The 14,135-nt window shown below is 32.9% G+C and overlaps 1 protein-coding gene across 1 annotated transcript in view; it reads left to right on the forward strand.

The window, feature by feature from the left end:
• The window catches only part of LOC122042831 (fimbrin-2-like), a 35,071-nt gene that overhangs the window by 5,827 nt on the left and 15,109 nt on the right, over positions 1-14,135 (forward strand). Inside the window, exons 11-12 of the mRNA XM_042603154.1 lie at positions 10-167; positions 908-1,004. Coding sequence (XP_042459088.1) covers positions 10-167; positions 908-1,004 — 255 coding nt within the window. The remainder of the gene's footprint in view (positions 1-9; positions 168-907; positions 1,005-14,135) is intronic.

Below are 14,135 nucleotides of genomic sequence, written 5' to 3' on the forward strand. Positions count from 1 at the left end.
ATGTTCCAGCTTTTCTATGGCAACTCATGAGATACAACATTCTCCAACTTTTGAGGAACCTGAGATTCCACACTAGTGAAAAGGAGATAAAAGATGTTGATATCCTGAACTGGGCTAATAATACGGTAAAGAGTTCAGGAAGATACTCACGGATGGACAGCTTTAAGGTAAATATTTTCCTTTTTTCTCAAGTATAAAACTCTGAAGACATACAATTAAAAATGTCATTGGAAGAAGAGGAGATATTACACTTCATTGGTATAATTAAATCTTTTTTTTGTTGTTGTTGTTGCTGTTTGCTAGGAATTCTTTGTTGTTGTGAACTAAATCTCATTTTTAGCTGGGTTTTTTTTTGAGAAATTCTCCATATAATTGTAACGTCTAAAGCTATTGTAACGTAAATTTTGGTTTTATATTTGTGCTGTATGTTTAAGCAAATCTTTAATCTTTATAGACGTTTGTCAACTATGACCGACCAATCTTATTTAGTGAATTTGTAGTTAGTGAAGGGAGCCTTGTCGCAATGATAAAGTTGTCGCCATATGATTTTATGGTCATAGGTTTAAGTTATAGAAATAACCTCTTGCAATATAGAATAAGATTGCATATTATAGATTCAATGTGGTTTGACCATTCCTTGAAACCCTGCATTGGGTGGAGTTTCGTGCAACACCGAGCTGCTCTTTTTTGGGAGTTTAGTATAGCTCACACTCTAATTATCAGGCAAAATATGTCTCTTAATTTGTATTCTACAATAATCACAAGCCAATGTAAATGAAATATTTGTTTAATTGTTCTTATTCCAGTTTGATTACTTGTTTTGTATCAACAGGTTCTCATAACATGTTAAAACTTTTTTTGGTGAATGATCTCATATCAAATCAATTCTATTTCCTCTAATTTTCAGGACAGAAGTCTTTCATGTGGGATATTTTTCCTTGACTTGCTAAGCGCAGTGGATTCTAGAGTTGTAAATTGGAACCTTGTGACTAAGGGAGGAAATGGTAAGCCATTTTATTTATAAGGTGAAGTTGTCTCATTTTCCTTGTTGATTTATCTATATGCATGTTGAATTATTTTTATTACTTAATATAAATCTAATTTATTTTTTTATCAATAGTTTTGTCGTGAAGGGGAGCCTTGGCGCAACGGTAAAGTTGTTGTCATGTGACCAAAAGGTCACGGGTTCGAATCCTAGAAACAACCTCTTGCAAAAAGCAAGGTAAGGCTGTGTACAATGGATCCTTCCCCGGGACCCCGTATGGCGGGAGCTTCGTGCACTGGGCCGCCCTTTTTTTTTATCAATAGTTTTGTCGTCTTTGGACATCAATCAAACATAAATTTCTCATGCATTCAAATATTAGAATGTGAACAAAATTGATTCTTATAAAAATGGAAGGGCACCAAAAATGAGACTAAAACTTAGTGCATATGATTTTAAAAGGTTGTTGCTTGGGTCACATAAACAATTGAAGATACATAACACTCGCAGATGACCACCTACACATTTGATCTACACATGCAGTTAAAAAACCTTATATAGCTCATTGAAATAGATTTAAATTAAACAAAATTGAGATAAGATACCAAGCTACCTATTTAGTAGTTTGTAACTTAAGTGTTAAATATTTTTACAAGTAATGAATACATTGAATATCAATATATTGTTTAATATTTTGCTAATTGTATATACATTAGAATATGCTCCCACATACTTTATATAATATTTTGCACTAGGTCGATTGCATACAATCTGCATACTTTTGAGTAGGGGTGCAAACGAATCGAGCCGGCTTATGAGCTTTTTCAGCCGACTCAAAAAATATTTGATTCGTATTCGAATTTATCGAATTCGAGCCGAACTCGAACATGTTTGAACTTTTTTCGAGCCGAACTCGAGCCCAAATTATATTGTTTGATAGTTCACGAGCTGCTCACGAGCCTTAGTACTTTATTAATATATTAAATAAATAAAATTTGAGTCTTTCGAGTATCTATTTTCGAGCAATAATTTGAATAGTTCGCGAACATGTTCGAATCTTTCGAGCCGACCTCGAGCCCTAATTCGAACCAAACTCGAACAAAAAATTTTAAATTTTTTGAGCTTCGAATTGAGCTTGAACTTGAATGTACCTATTTCGAGCCAAATTCGAGCCTTAGATTTTTCTATATATTCGGCTCGATTTGGTTCATTTACACCTCTACTTTTGAGTGCGAAGATAGAAATTTTATGTATCGTGCAACTGAAATTTCCTTTCTAATATACCATTGAGACCAAAAGAAGTAATTTATCATTGTATTGCCTATCTAGGATAACACCAAAGGAGTATTGGACAATATCAACCCCATTTTGTTTGATATCATCTAAGAGAAAGAAAAAAATGTGTACTCGACATGTGAGGATGATGAGAAAGAAATAAACGAGAATTTTTGAAAATGTTTTCTATCTCATTTCAATAATAGGATTACAATATATAGACATCAAGAATTATCAAATCCCTTAATCCTAGGGTCTAATATAGGAAGAGATACAACCATAATTACAACTTATCAAATCCCTTAATCCTAAGGTCTAATATAGGAAGAAATAATTGATGCAGGTAAGTCTCTTTGCATCAATTTACTACTGAGAAACTTGCGTTGTTGCATTTTCAAAGCTTTTGTACAGACATCAGCTATTGAAGATCTAAGATGAGGAAGAGTGATAACACCTTAAATAAAGACCTTCCTAATGTAATGACAATCCACCTCTATGTGATTTGTGCGTTCATGATATACTGGATTTGCATCTATTTGAATGACACTAGTATTATCATCATAAAGTGGAGTAGGATTAGGTAGAGGGAATCAAAGTTCAAAAAGATGACATAACCATACAATTTTAGAACAAATGACTCTGTACTCAGTCTCTATGGAAGATTTAGAGACCCAATCTTGCTTCTTACACTTCTAAGAAATTAACATAACTCCAAGAAAAATGCATTAGTAACTTCCTAGTATCCGGGTAACCAACCTAATCTGCATCACTATACACAGTCAAATGAAGAACATATTTTGTAGGAAAAAACAACCCATGAGTAGATAACCCAATTAAATATCGAATAATGCAACTGCAGCAAGATGAAGATGTCAAGGTGATTGCATAAATTTGCTAATTATATGGATAATATATGAGATATTGGGTCTTGTGATTGTTAGATAGATAAGACTACCAACAAGTTGCCTATATAAAAAAGTATTAGGCAAAAGCTTAGCTTCATCTTTTCGGTATTTCGCATTCATCTCCATTGGTGTATCAACAACAGTAGTATCCTTTAAACTAGCTAGCTCAATGAGATCTTGGATATATTTATGTTAATTCATGAACAAACCACGATCTTGAGAGTGAACTTTCAACCCAAAAAATACATGAGATGCTCGATCTTTCATTTTAAATGTACTATACAACATATTTCGAAGCTTATTGATTATCCCATTGTCTTTACCATCATCAACATAGACTAAGAGAGACCATACTCATGGTTGTCTTGGGAAAGAAAAGTGATGAATCATATTGACTTTGTGTGAAAGAGAAGGTGAGAAGAGTACTACAAAGCTTCTCAAACCAAGCTCTAGGTGCCTGCTTCAACCCATAGAAGGAGTGTCTTAGCTTGTAAACTACATGAGAAGCTGTCACTACACATTGTGGAAATTTCATGTAAACCTTGTCCTTAAGATCCCTATTTAAGAAGACATTTTTTACATCGATATGATGTAAAGGCTAATATTTAGAGGATTCAATAGCAAGAATGATTCTCATTGTGGTCATCTTAGCAACTGATGCAAATATTTCTTCATAGTCGAGGCCATATTCTTATTTATTGTCAAGAGCAACCAATCGAGCTTTGTATCTATCTATAGGCCCAGCAGACTTGAGCTTCACAAGATAGATCCACTTACTACCAATGAGCTTAACATTTGGAGGATCGGAAAGTATGGTTTTTCTCAAGTGCTCGAAGTTCTACTTCCATTGCTTATTACCAACACTTATGTTCCATAGCTTATTTATAACAAGTAGGAACGAAAATAGAAGACAAAGTAGGAGACATCGCAATGGGGGTTGAAAAATCATACCTTTTAGGAGGTTTGTGAGGTCTAGAGCTTCTTCGAAGAGGAGGTGGGTCATTGGAAACAAGATCAGATGCTGCAGGAAGATGTGGAGGAACCTCAGTGAGACTCGCAGGAGGATCAAATGCAGGAGTGCGTCTATGATAAACTTAACCAGGTTTAAATCTTGTAACTGGTGTTGGTGACTTGGGAAATGTGGTGTTGGTGACTTGGGAAATGTGGTAAAGCAGATAGAGAAAGGAATTCTGAGGTCTGTTATATGCTAAAGGACTAATTAAAAAAAAAACAATTCTAGAGACATGAATTTGATGGACATGAGGATCATAGCAAAGAAATCCTTTTTGGGTTACAACATATCCTAAGAAAGCACTTTTGACAGAGGAAGTTTATTTCTTTCATGTGCAAGAAGGTGAACAAAACAAACATATCTAAAAATATGAAGATTTGAATAATTTGGTGCATGCCCAAGCAAACGATAGTAGGGAGAATTATTGTTCAAGTTGGGAGATGGTAATCTATTAATCAAATAAACAACAGCAGACAGCTTCACACCAAGAATGAGAAGGAACATAAGACTCAATTAGAAGAGTGCGAACAACATCAAGAAGACGACGATTCTTTTTTTCAGCCACACAGTTTTGTTGTGAAGTAAAAGGACAAGAACATTGTGATATGATCCCATGACTTTGAAGAAAAAATTGAAATTCATTCGACATATATTCGCCATCTGAATCTGATGCAAGGTTTTGATTTTGGCAGAAAATTATGTTTTGACTAAAATATGAAGGATTTTAAACACAAAGAAAACTTCACTCTTAGACCGAAGAAAATATACCCAAGTAAAGCGAGGGAAATCATCGATAAATGTAACAAAAGCATTTGTAATGTTCATGAGAGATTACAGGGGCAATATGCCATACATTAGTATGTACGAGTTCAAAAGATTTAGTGGTGCAATTTTTATGCAATGGAAAAGGAAGTGTTTTGCTTTACCAAGTTTGCAAGATGCACAATCAACAAAATCATTATTAGAAGTCGAAATTTTATTTCCAAGTAAATCAGATATAAGCAAGACTTGGAGTATATGATAATTAAGGTGTCCTAAACGTCTATGCCACACTTGATTATCACATTAAACAACATTACAAGCAACATAGTTTGACGTCGGAGAGGGAGATAGAAACAAAGGAAAGGGATGTTCCACTTTAGGCCCTTGTGTGATCATCTTCCTGGACACTTAATCGTGCACAAGACAACCATAATTTGCAAATTGAACATTACAATTGTTATCAACTAATCAACCAACAAATATAAGATTAGTGGACAACTTAAGAGACACAAAAACAATATTTAAAGGCTGAAATATCACTAATAGCTGTGATAGGTAAGGAATTACCATATATGATGATCTCCTTTATATTTTTTAACATTATTTAAAGGTAAGACAATGTTGGTCATGTTATTCGAAGTACCAAAATCAAAATATCAAGGCTTAGGATTAGAATTTTGTTAAAGGCCTAAAGTAGAAAGGACCGAAATTATCATTTGTTGGACCGTTTCAGGAGTAATAAAAGACTGACTAAGACTAGAGGCATTTGAGGAACCGATCCAGACATTTAGGTAGTTTCAGATTTCTTTGGAGGTTGAATGGAACAATCTTTGATGATATGCCTTGGTTTCTTACAATAATTGGTACAATTAGTAGCAATGTGCTTGAATCCTTTGCAACTATAGCACTGGATATCTCCTTTAAACCTTTCTTGAGCAGCATAGGCAATAGGAATTGGAGTAGAATGTTGAGCTTTCTGTTCCAAGACAGCTTGTGTAATGAGTCGTTCTTCTTCCCTGAGAAGCTCTCCTACATCAATATCCAATAAAGGAATTGATTCTCTTTTCATCAGGTTGGACTTGATTGCTTCAAACTCCTTTGTTAACTTCATTAAAAACTGATCACGCTTGCTAGTCTTATGCACACTTTGGGTAACAATGTGTCCTTTAGGAGGTATGTAAGACACTTACATACACAATTTTGGTGTACTCAGCCAAAAGGTTTCCAAAGGAAGAATAAAACTCTTGGATTGGCATACTCCCTTTCACTACGTTGACCCAACTCAAGTTCCAATTGAAACCTTCACGCTATATTGCTTTGGTTGTAAATTTTCTTCAAGTAATCCCACATTTCTCTAGAAGTCTTATAAGGCTTGAGATTGAGAAGTATGGAGGGTTCCACACTTCCAAGGATTCAAGATATAATCTGAGTACCCTTCACCTCCCATTTCGCATATTTCCCCTTCTCCTTCTCGTTGTTAGGTGCATGATTCATTCTATCAATATGATCTCATAGTTCCTTTCCCTTAACAAAGATCTGAAATTGGAATGCCTAGATAGAATAGTTCTTGCCATTAAATCAAACAAGAAAATGTTCAGATAGTTCCAAAGACATGATTCAACCAGAAACAAGTACTAAGAGATCAGGTCTAAGAAAACAGATTAGAAGAACACAAAAAAGAACAAAACACTAATATCTTGGAGCTAGACAAGGAACCAAACACAAAATGAAATGATCTTAAAGTTTTGCCTCTGATACCATGATAAAGAAATAAACGAGAATATCTGGAAATGCTTTCTATCTCATTTCAGTAAGAGAGGATTACATTATATAGACATCAAGAATTATCAAATTCCTTAATCCTAGGATCTAATATTGGAAGAGATACAACCATAATTACAACTTATCAAATCCCTTAATCCTAGGGTCTAAGATAGGAAGAAATACAAGGGATATATACAATAATAATGGAAATCTTAGAGAGGTAATCAAGGGATATATAACTATAACAAAAGCAAAGAATTGATAGATGATTGGGCAAGGAGCCGAGGAGATCAACAAATAAGGAGAAAATTGTTAGACATAGTTTAGGTAAAAACAAATAGGAGAAAATCTTAATTGGAAAACCTGAAACCCCAAAAGTAGGAAATAATATAGAAGTAAAAAATTGTAAACATTTCTATAATGAAGAGAGCTAGAAATCCATTCTTTGATTAGAGCATCAACAAGTCAATTCTCTATAGAGAGTATCTTCTTCCACTGATGCACGTGATCTAGTTAATCTCCCTTAAGATTCACGAATCTACTTATTCTACATAGATGCACTCACTTGTTATCTGCACACTTCTGTATGAGTAAGCCAATCCACATCTATTCTCTCTATATGCAAAATGGGCATGTTAGGGGTAGTTTATTAACTGCTTTTTCTGTCATTGTAGATACAGAGTACAAAAAAAAAAAAAAAAAGGAATCCATGAGAGAATTTCATTTTGAGTTGAATCTTTCCTTCAAATGTAAAATTGTCCTTCAATTTAAATTGAGTCAATTTAAGAACAGACAAAAAGTCTTTTAAGGCTTCTTGCAATAAGAACCTTTACCTGAGTTCATCATTTGTCACACAGGTTAAAGGGCAACAACATATGACATGGTATGACATGTTAATTGGATTGATACATTATAGTCAACTGAATTTTTATTCATAAGTATTTAGGAAGGTTGCCCATAACTCTACACTATGCCCCCACAGTTACACTTACTAAGATGAAATCTACAATGATGAATACCTGACATCTTATTATAATGACCTCAAACTGATTAGGAGCTTCTATCTCAACCTTTCTAGTAGTTCAAATACTTTTCAAGTAAATCTCAATCTTAGTTCTTATGGATTCATTTTGCAATTTGTTAGTATCATGGTTAGCCTATATTTTTGTAACTCAATTAGTTTGTTTGAGTTGATTCTTTGTATATGAAACCAAAATAGGCCTGTACCCTATTCATGCATCAAACCTTTTTTTAATAGCCTCATGATTAAGTCCTTTCATTTGTGAATTTGTTATATTGCCCTTTGAACTATAAAGTCTACGAACATCACTCTGTGAGATATTTGTAGGATCGTTGACATTAGGCATGCACCTCCCTAAAAGGGAGGGGTGAATAGCTGTGACTTAAGAAATTAAAATTTTGCTTGCAAAGACAATCAATTGTTAATACACAATATGCTTGTGTATGAGTAGATTTTTATGTATCGAGATGTATTGTTAACAGAAACAATATGAATAAAGGAATACAATGCTAACACTATATTTACATGGTTTGTGGTCTTCACTCTTCTATGATTTAGGACTGATCTAGTAAGAAACTCTTGTAAATCCACTACAACACTCCTTTTAAGAGCCAATGGAGTAAGCCTCATATGCTCCCAACCCTTGGGATGATGACAAGTAGGTCTCCTCTCAATAAGAAATGAAATAAATAGCGAAGGATAGGATTCACCAAGAGCTTGTAGAATAAAGCTTTTGCTTTAAGATGTCAAGCCTAAAAGTTATTTCACTTGAGCGAGCAGTCTCAATATTTTTTAAGATGCTAGATAGAAAAATATTTAGGCCTTAATATTTTTTTAAGAATTAAATATTAAAATTTAAAAATAGTTTTATATAAACTATGATTAAAGATATTTAATTTTATCAGTTAATTTTAAAAGAACAGCTCAGTGCATTATAAAAGGTTATTTTCGCGACTAAAAGTTATTATCACTAGTCACATGGTAACAATTTCATCACTGCGTCAAATTCCACTTTTTTATTAGTAAAAATTTAAAAAAAATTAAAAAAATTTCTCCTGAACTTTTAAATATAATTTGTTTAAAAAATAATATATTTGCCTAATAAATATTTTTAATCAATTAAATAAAGTTAAATTTGGTTAATACAATGTTAAAAATACTAATTAAATTTGATAATGAATGATAAATATTATACTACTAGTTAATAAACATTTTAATTTCTATTTTTTAATTTTTTATTGATTAATTTTAACTTCAATAAATTATCGATCAAATTTATCTAGCCAAAAATATTAGTTAGTAGTCTTTTTTTTTGACATTAATAGAGAATTATAAAAGAGAGAGAGTATGTGGACAATAACTTGTGGTGAAGAAAGGACATAATAATAATAGTATAAAAATGATACCGAAGGAGAAGAAAGATGGAGAAAAAAAATTAAAATTTAAAAAGAAATAATATTGAATGTGTTTTTGAACTTTTAATTTTTTTATAGAAAATATCAATTATTAATAAATATAACTAATAATTTTTTTTAGTTTACTAAACAAACCTAACTTTGTCTATAAAAAATTAAAAATTATTGATCAAATTTTGGCTAGAAAAAATTATAAATTATCAATAAAATCTAACTTTGAAACTAAAAAAATTAAAATTATCGATCAAATCTAATTTTGACTAGTAAAAAATTAAAAATTACTAATCAAATCTAATTTTGGTCATTAAAAAAATAAAAATTACTAATCAAATCTAACTATGGTTAGTCAAAAATTAAAAATTTTCAGCTAGTAAAACATTAAATTATCAACCAAATTTAATTTTGACGTATAAAAAATTAAAAATTATTGATCAAATTTAACTTCAACCAATAAAACAATTAAAATTATCAGCTAAAATAAATCTCAACTAAAACTTATTTTAACAAATAATTTTAAATATTTACATATCAAACTCATATGTTTCCAAAATAAGTTAGTAATTATATTTTATTTAATAAATTAAAGGGCCCAATGAAATAGGGGCCCTAGGCATAGACCTTAGTGGCTTATGCCTTGAACCGACCCTGTAGTTGAGCATGTGGTTACAACAAAATTATAAATAATTTTATGCATTGTTAACAACTTAAAAACCTCCTAGGCATATATAAGCAAAGCTTCAATGATTATTTTGCTCGCCTCTAGTCAACTAGAAAAAGGCTCAAGTCGACTTTCAAGCAAATATAATAATTGAGCAACCAATGACTCTATGGGGATCTTTGGGCGAACAATTATAAATCTTTTCGAGTTGACTTGATAAAATCTTATGTCAACTATTGTTCAATCAAAAATATTTTATTTCCCGAACCCTTGTGTTCAGGTGATTCTTGAGACTAAGCTCCCCAATCGATTGAAATTTCCATTCGAGTCAATTAATACTTCTCGAAGATCCCTCCTTCACTTTGCTTATGCCTTTATAGCCTACTGAAGTCTGAGGTCAAGTTAAACCACCGACTATAACATGTTGCCCCTTGGTCAAAATACTTCTATGAGCCACTAGGTAGTCTAAATCCCTACCTAGCTACACATATCATCTCTCGTAATGTTGCCTAAAGACACAAACCTAATATTAGATTTCACTCACATAATTTCTCCTAGGTCTCTTACCTCTAAGTCTTCAACTATACTCTTTGTTGCCATTAAAGCCATTTTGCGATAGGCCCTCAATCCCTTAGATGCATTATGTCATCCTTTACCCCTCGCCTATGAGTCCACCTCACTTTAGTCATCCTAGACTATACTTTGCTAACCCCTTGGTCTCTCAGACACACAAAGCTCTCTAAGATTGCTCCATTTAATTATTTTTGCTTGGGTATTGAGTTCACCTCCCATCTAGCTATTGAGTCACCAAACCATTTTTAACCAAGCAATTCAACTCAACAAGCTTTTTACACTATTCCATGTCCCTAAGCACACTAGATGCACATAGGTCAAATTTTAACATGACCTCCACATCGAACCCACTTAAGCCTAATATTAGATTTCACTCACATAATTTCTCCCAGGTCTCTCACCTCTAAGTTTTCAACTATACTCTTTGTTGCCATTGAAGCCATTTTGTGTTAGGCCCTCAGTTCCTTAGATGCATTATGCCATCCTTTACCCCTCACCTATGAGCCCACCTCACTTTAGTCATCCTAGACAATACTGTGCTAACCCCTTGGTTTCTCAGATACACTAAGCTCTCTAAGATTGCTCCATTTAATTATTCTTTGCTTGGGTATTGAGTTCATCTCCCATTTGGCTATTGAGTCGCTAAACCATTTGCAACCAAGCAACTCAACCATGTTGAATCAACAAGCTCTTTACACTATTCTATGTCCCTAAGAACACTAGATGCACATAGGTTAATTTTAACATGACCTCCACATCAAGCCCAATTGGTTGAAGTTAACCACATACGAACATTGTTGCACCAACAATGTTTTTTTTTTTATTTTGCCAATCTATTTAAGTTGGGCAAAAGTCAAAAGGGTACCTTTTTTTTTTGGAATCATCAAGGTGACGCCCTATTTTGATTTTTTTTTTATCAAAAGGGGGCCCCACCCCTACATACAATTACCCAGCTATCCTCCACTACACAGTAGAAACTTATTTTTATTATTATCTCTCTTATTTTTTTCCCCTAAATTGGCACGTTGTAGGAGCAACGGTTTTGTAGTTTCTACAACTGAGCTACCAAACAGTTGCAGCAGCTATGGATGCTACACAGTGTAGCAGCTACAGATACTACACAGTTGTAGCAGCTACGGTTTCGTAGTTGGTACAACTGAGCTACCATACAGTTGCAACAGCTATAGTTCTGTAACTGCTACAACATGGAAAGAAAACTTTAAGAATAAAATTTATCAGATCCTGCAAAAAAATTTAAATGATGTTTTTTGAGCTAAAACTTGCCCGTTACGGGTTCCCCACCATAACAGGTTCAGATCTCTAAACGAGCTTTGATTTGATTTATTTTATGTTTCATGGTTCAACCCGAGTCAAAAGTTATGGTCTATCAAAGTTTAGGATTTAACATAAACGTTGTAGCAGCTATGAAATAATAACTGCTACAATTATGTAGCAGCTACAACTGCATAGTAGGTCAGTTGTAGCAGTTATGAAACCGTAGCTACTATATAATTGTAGCAGCTACGAAACTGTAGCTACTACACAGTTGTAGCAGCTACAAAACCGTAGCTATACGTGAATGCTAAATCTTAAACTTTAAAAGGTCATAGCTTTTATCTCGGGTTGAACCATGGGACATATAATATATCAAATCAAAGCTCGTTCAGAATTCTATAACTTGTTATGAGGCGGAACTACTAACGACTGCTCAAAAAACATCGTTCAAATCTTTTTCGGAGGATTCGAACAATTTTAGTTAAAAAAAAAAATTCCATGTTGTAACAACAATAGAATTGTAGTTATTACAATTATGTGATAACTCAGTTGTAGTAGCTACGAAACAATAGCTACTACAACTGTGTAGTAGCTATGGGTTCGTAGCTGCTACAATGCGCTGATTTAGATGGAAAAAAATAGGAGAGAGATAATAATGAGAATAAACTGTTACTATCTAGTGAAGGGCAATTATGTCGTTCTACCGAAGGTGGGACATCCTTTTGATAAAAAATAACATAGGACGTTTCTTGATGATTCGGTAAAAAGGGGTGCCCTTTTGATTTTTGCCCAAGAATAAATTTTTTTGATAAACATGTAATTAGAAACTCAACTTTCCCTTAACATAAGAAACCCTCAATATTAGCTCCCTTTTATCTTGGATTCCAGCCCCAAGTGGTCACCCTTGGCCACACATCAATTAGGCATTAAGGTGAATAGGTAATTAGATGCAATATGATAAAAAGGAATATGAAATAGGCATAGTGATCAAGATAGGTTGGCATAAGCATAGATCTTGCATTTCAAACAATAATTATCTAAATTTCCATTTTTAATGTTAAACATGAAAATCATCTAAATAGTTAATCAAAAAATGAGAATATATATTATAATGCATGATAAGCATTGTGAAACCATAGCTATGTACATAGAGTTGAATAATTCTAGGTGTTACAATATATCAAAATTTTAGTATGCCATTAAACAATGGAAATTTGTCTAGGTATGATGTGGTATGATTCTAAAAACATTAAAGCATGAAGAGGGTATTTAAAAATTTAAATAGGCACAGAATTTAAATTTTGACTTCCAACACTCAACCATTAGTTGGCCCAAGACTCCATCCATGTCTTCCTTCTCAAAAGTTGTGGTCCTATGTCTTCTACATGCCTAAATGTTCTGCCTTTAGAACTTCCTTTGTTTACTTAAAAGCCTTGCAAAAGACTTCATATTTATTTGATGTCCTATACCATCTTTCATGTTATCATCCAAGGCTAGTGTGCAACTTGCCGGTTCCTGCAAATTTAATGCACATAGATTTGTAATGTTGGCAAATTGCACTTAAACCCTTTGTCAACGTTAAAACACGCTGGTTGAACCGACCACTTGAGACACGATTACACCACCAACACCAATGTTTAATTACTGTTGCTATAACATGAACATGTATTTTATCTTGCGACCCTTTCTTAATAATGAGACTGTTTAAGAATAATGCATCAGAATCCATCCTCAAAACTAGAATCACTCATCTTAGAAAACAATATACATACTTGGATTGTATATTTCAATTGTTACACAAGCTCATATGGTTTCATTGCTTGAAAAGACTTGGAATCTAGAAAAGTGGATTTCCTTGAAAAGAAAAAATTTGGGATTTTTTGAAATATGTTTGTTCATTTTTATTATTTATCTTTAGTGATTTTTATTCTATCTCCCTAGAGAAGTCTAGGAATTCTATTTTAATTATTTCTTTAGTGTACATGACTTCATATTCTACTTTATTTCATTTGGTGATCTGGTTGGAAATGATGTAAAGACAATTCTTATTTTATGAGTTATTGTAATTACAAAAGCGATCTACTTCAGTTCTAATCAGTGATAAATCCTTCATCCCAAACTTTTCATTCAACTATAGACATATCGATGTACAAAATAGCAAAATTGTCATCTATATATAAATAAGAAATATTATCACCTTTACCCTTGTTATAAATACCTTTTTCTAAGACAATAATTTTGAAGCCAAATGAGAGATTGACTTTATCATACTAATCATGTCATTGCATTTAAGCTTGCTTCAGTCCCTAGCAGGACTTAACAAGTTTACAATCCTTTTTCTCATAACATTGACAAACATATGATCTATTATATTTTCTCATCCAGATTGCCATTTAGTGAAGCAATCTTGACATCTATTTAGCGAATCTTGTGATTTTTAATAGTTAGTAGTGCTGCAAGAAAATGGATAGAGATTGTCTTAGTAATTCAGGA

The sequence above is a fragment of the Zingiber officinale genome, chromosome 2A (assembly GCF_018446385.1).
Source record: "Zingiber officinale cultivar Zhangliang chromosome 2A, Zo_v1.1, whole genome shotgun sequence".
NCBI lineage: Eukaryota > Viridiplantae > Streptophyta > Magnoliopsida > Zingiberales > Zingiberaceae > Zingiber > Zingiber officinale.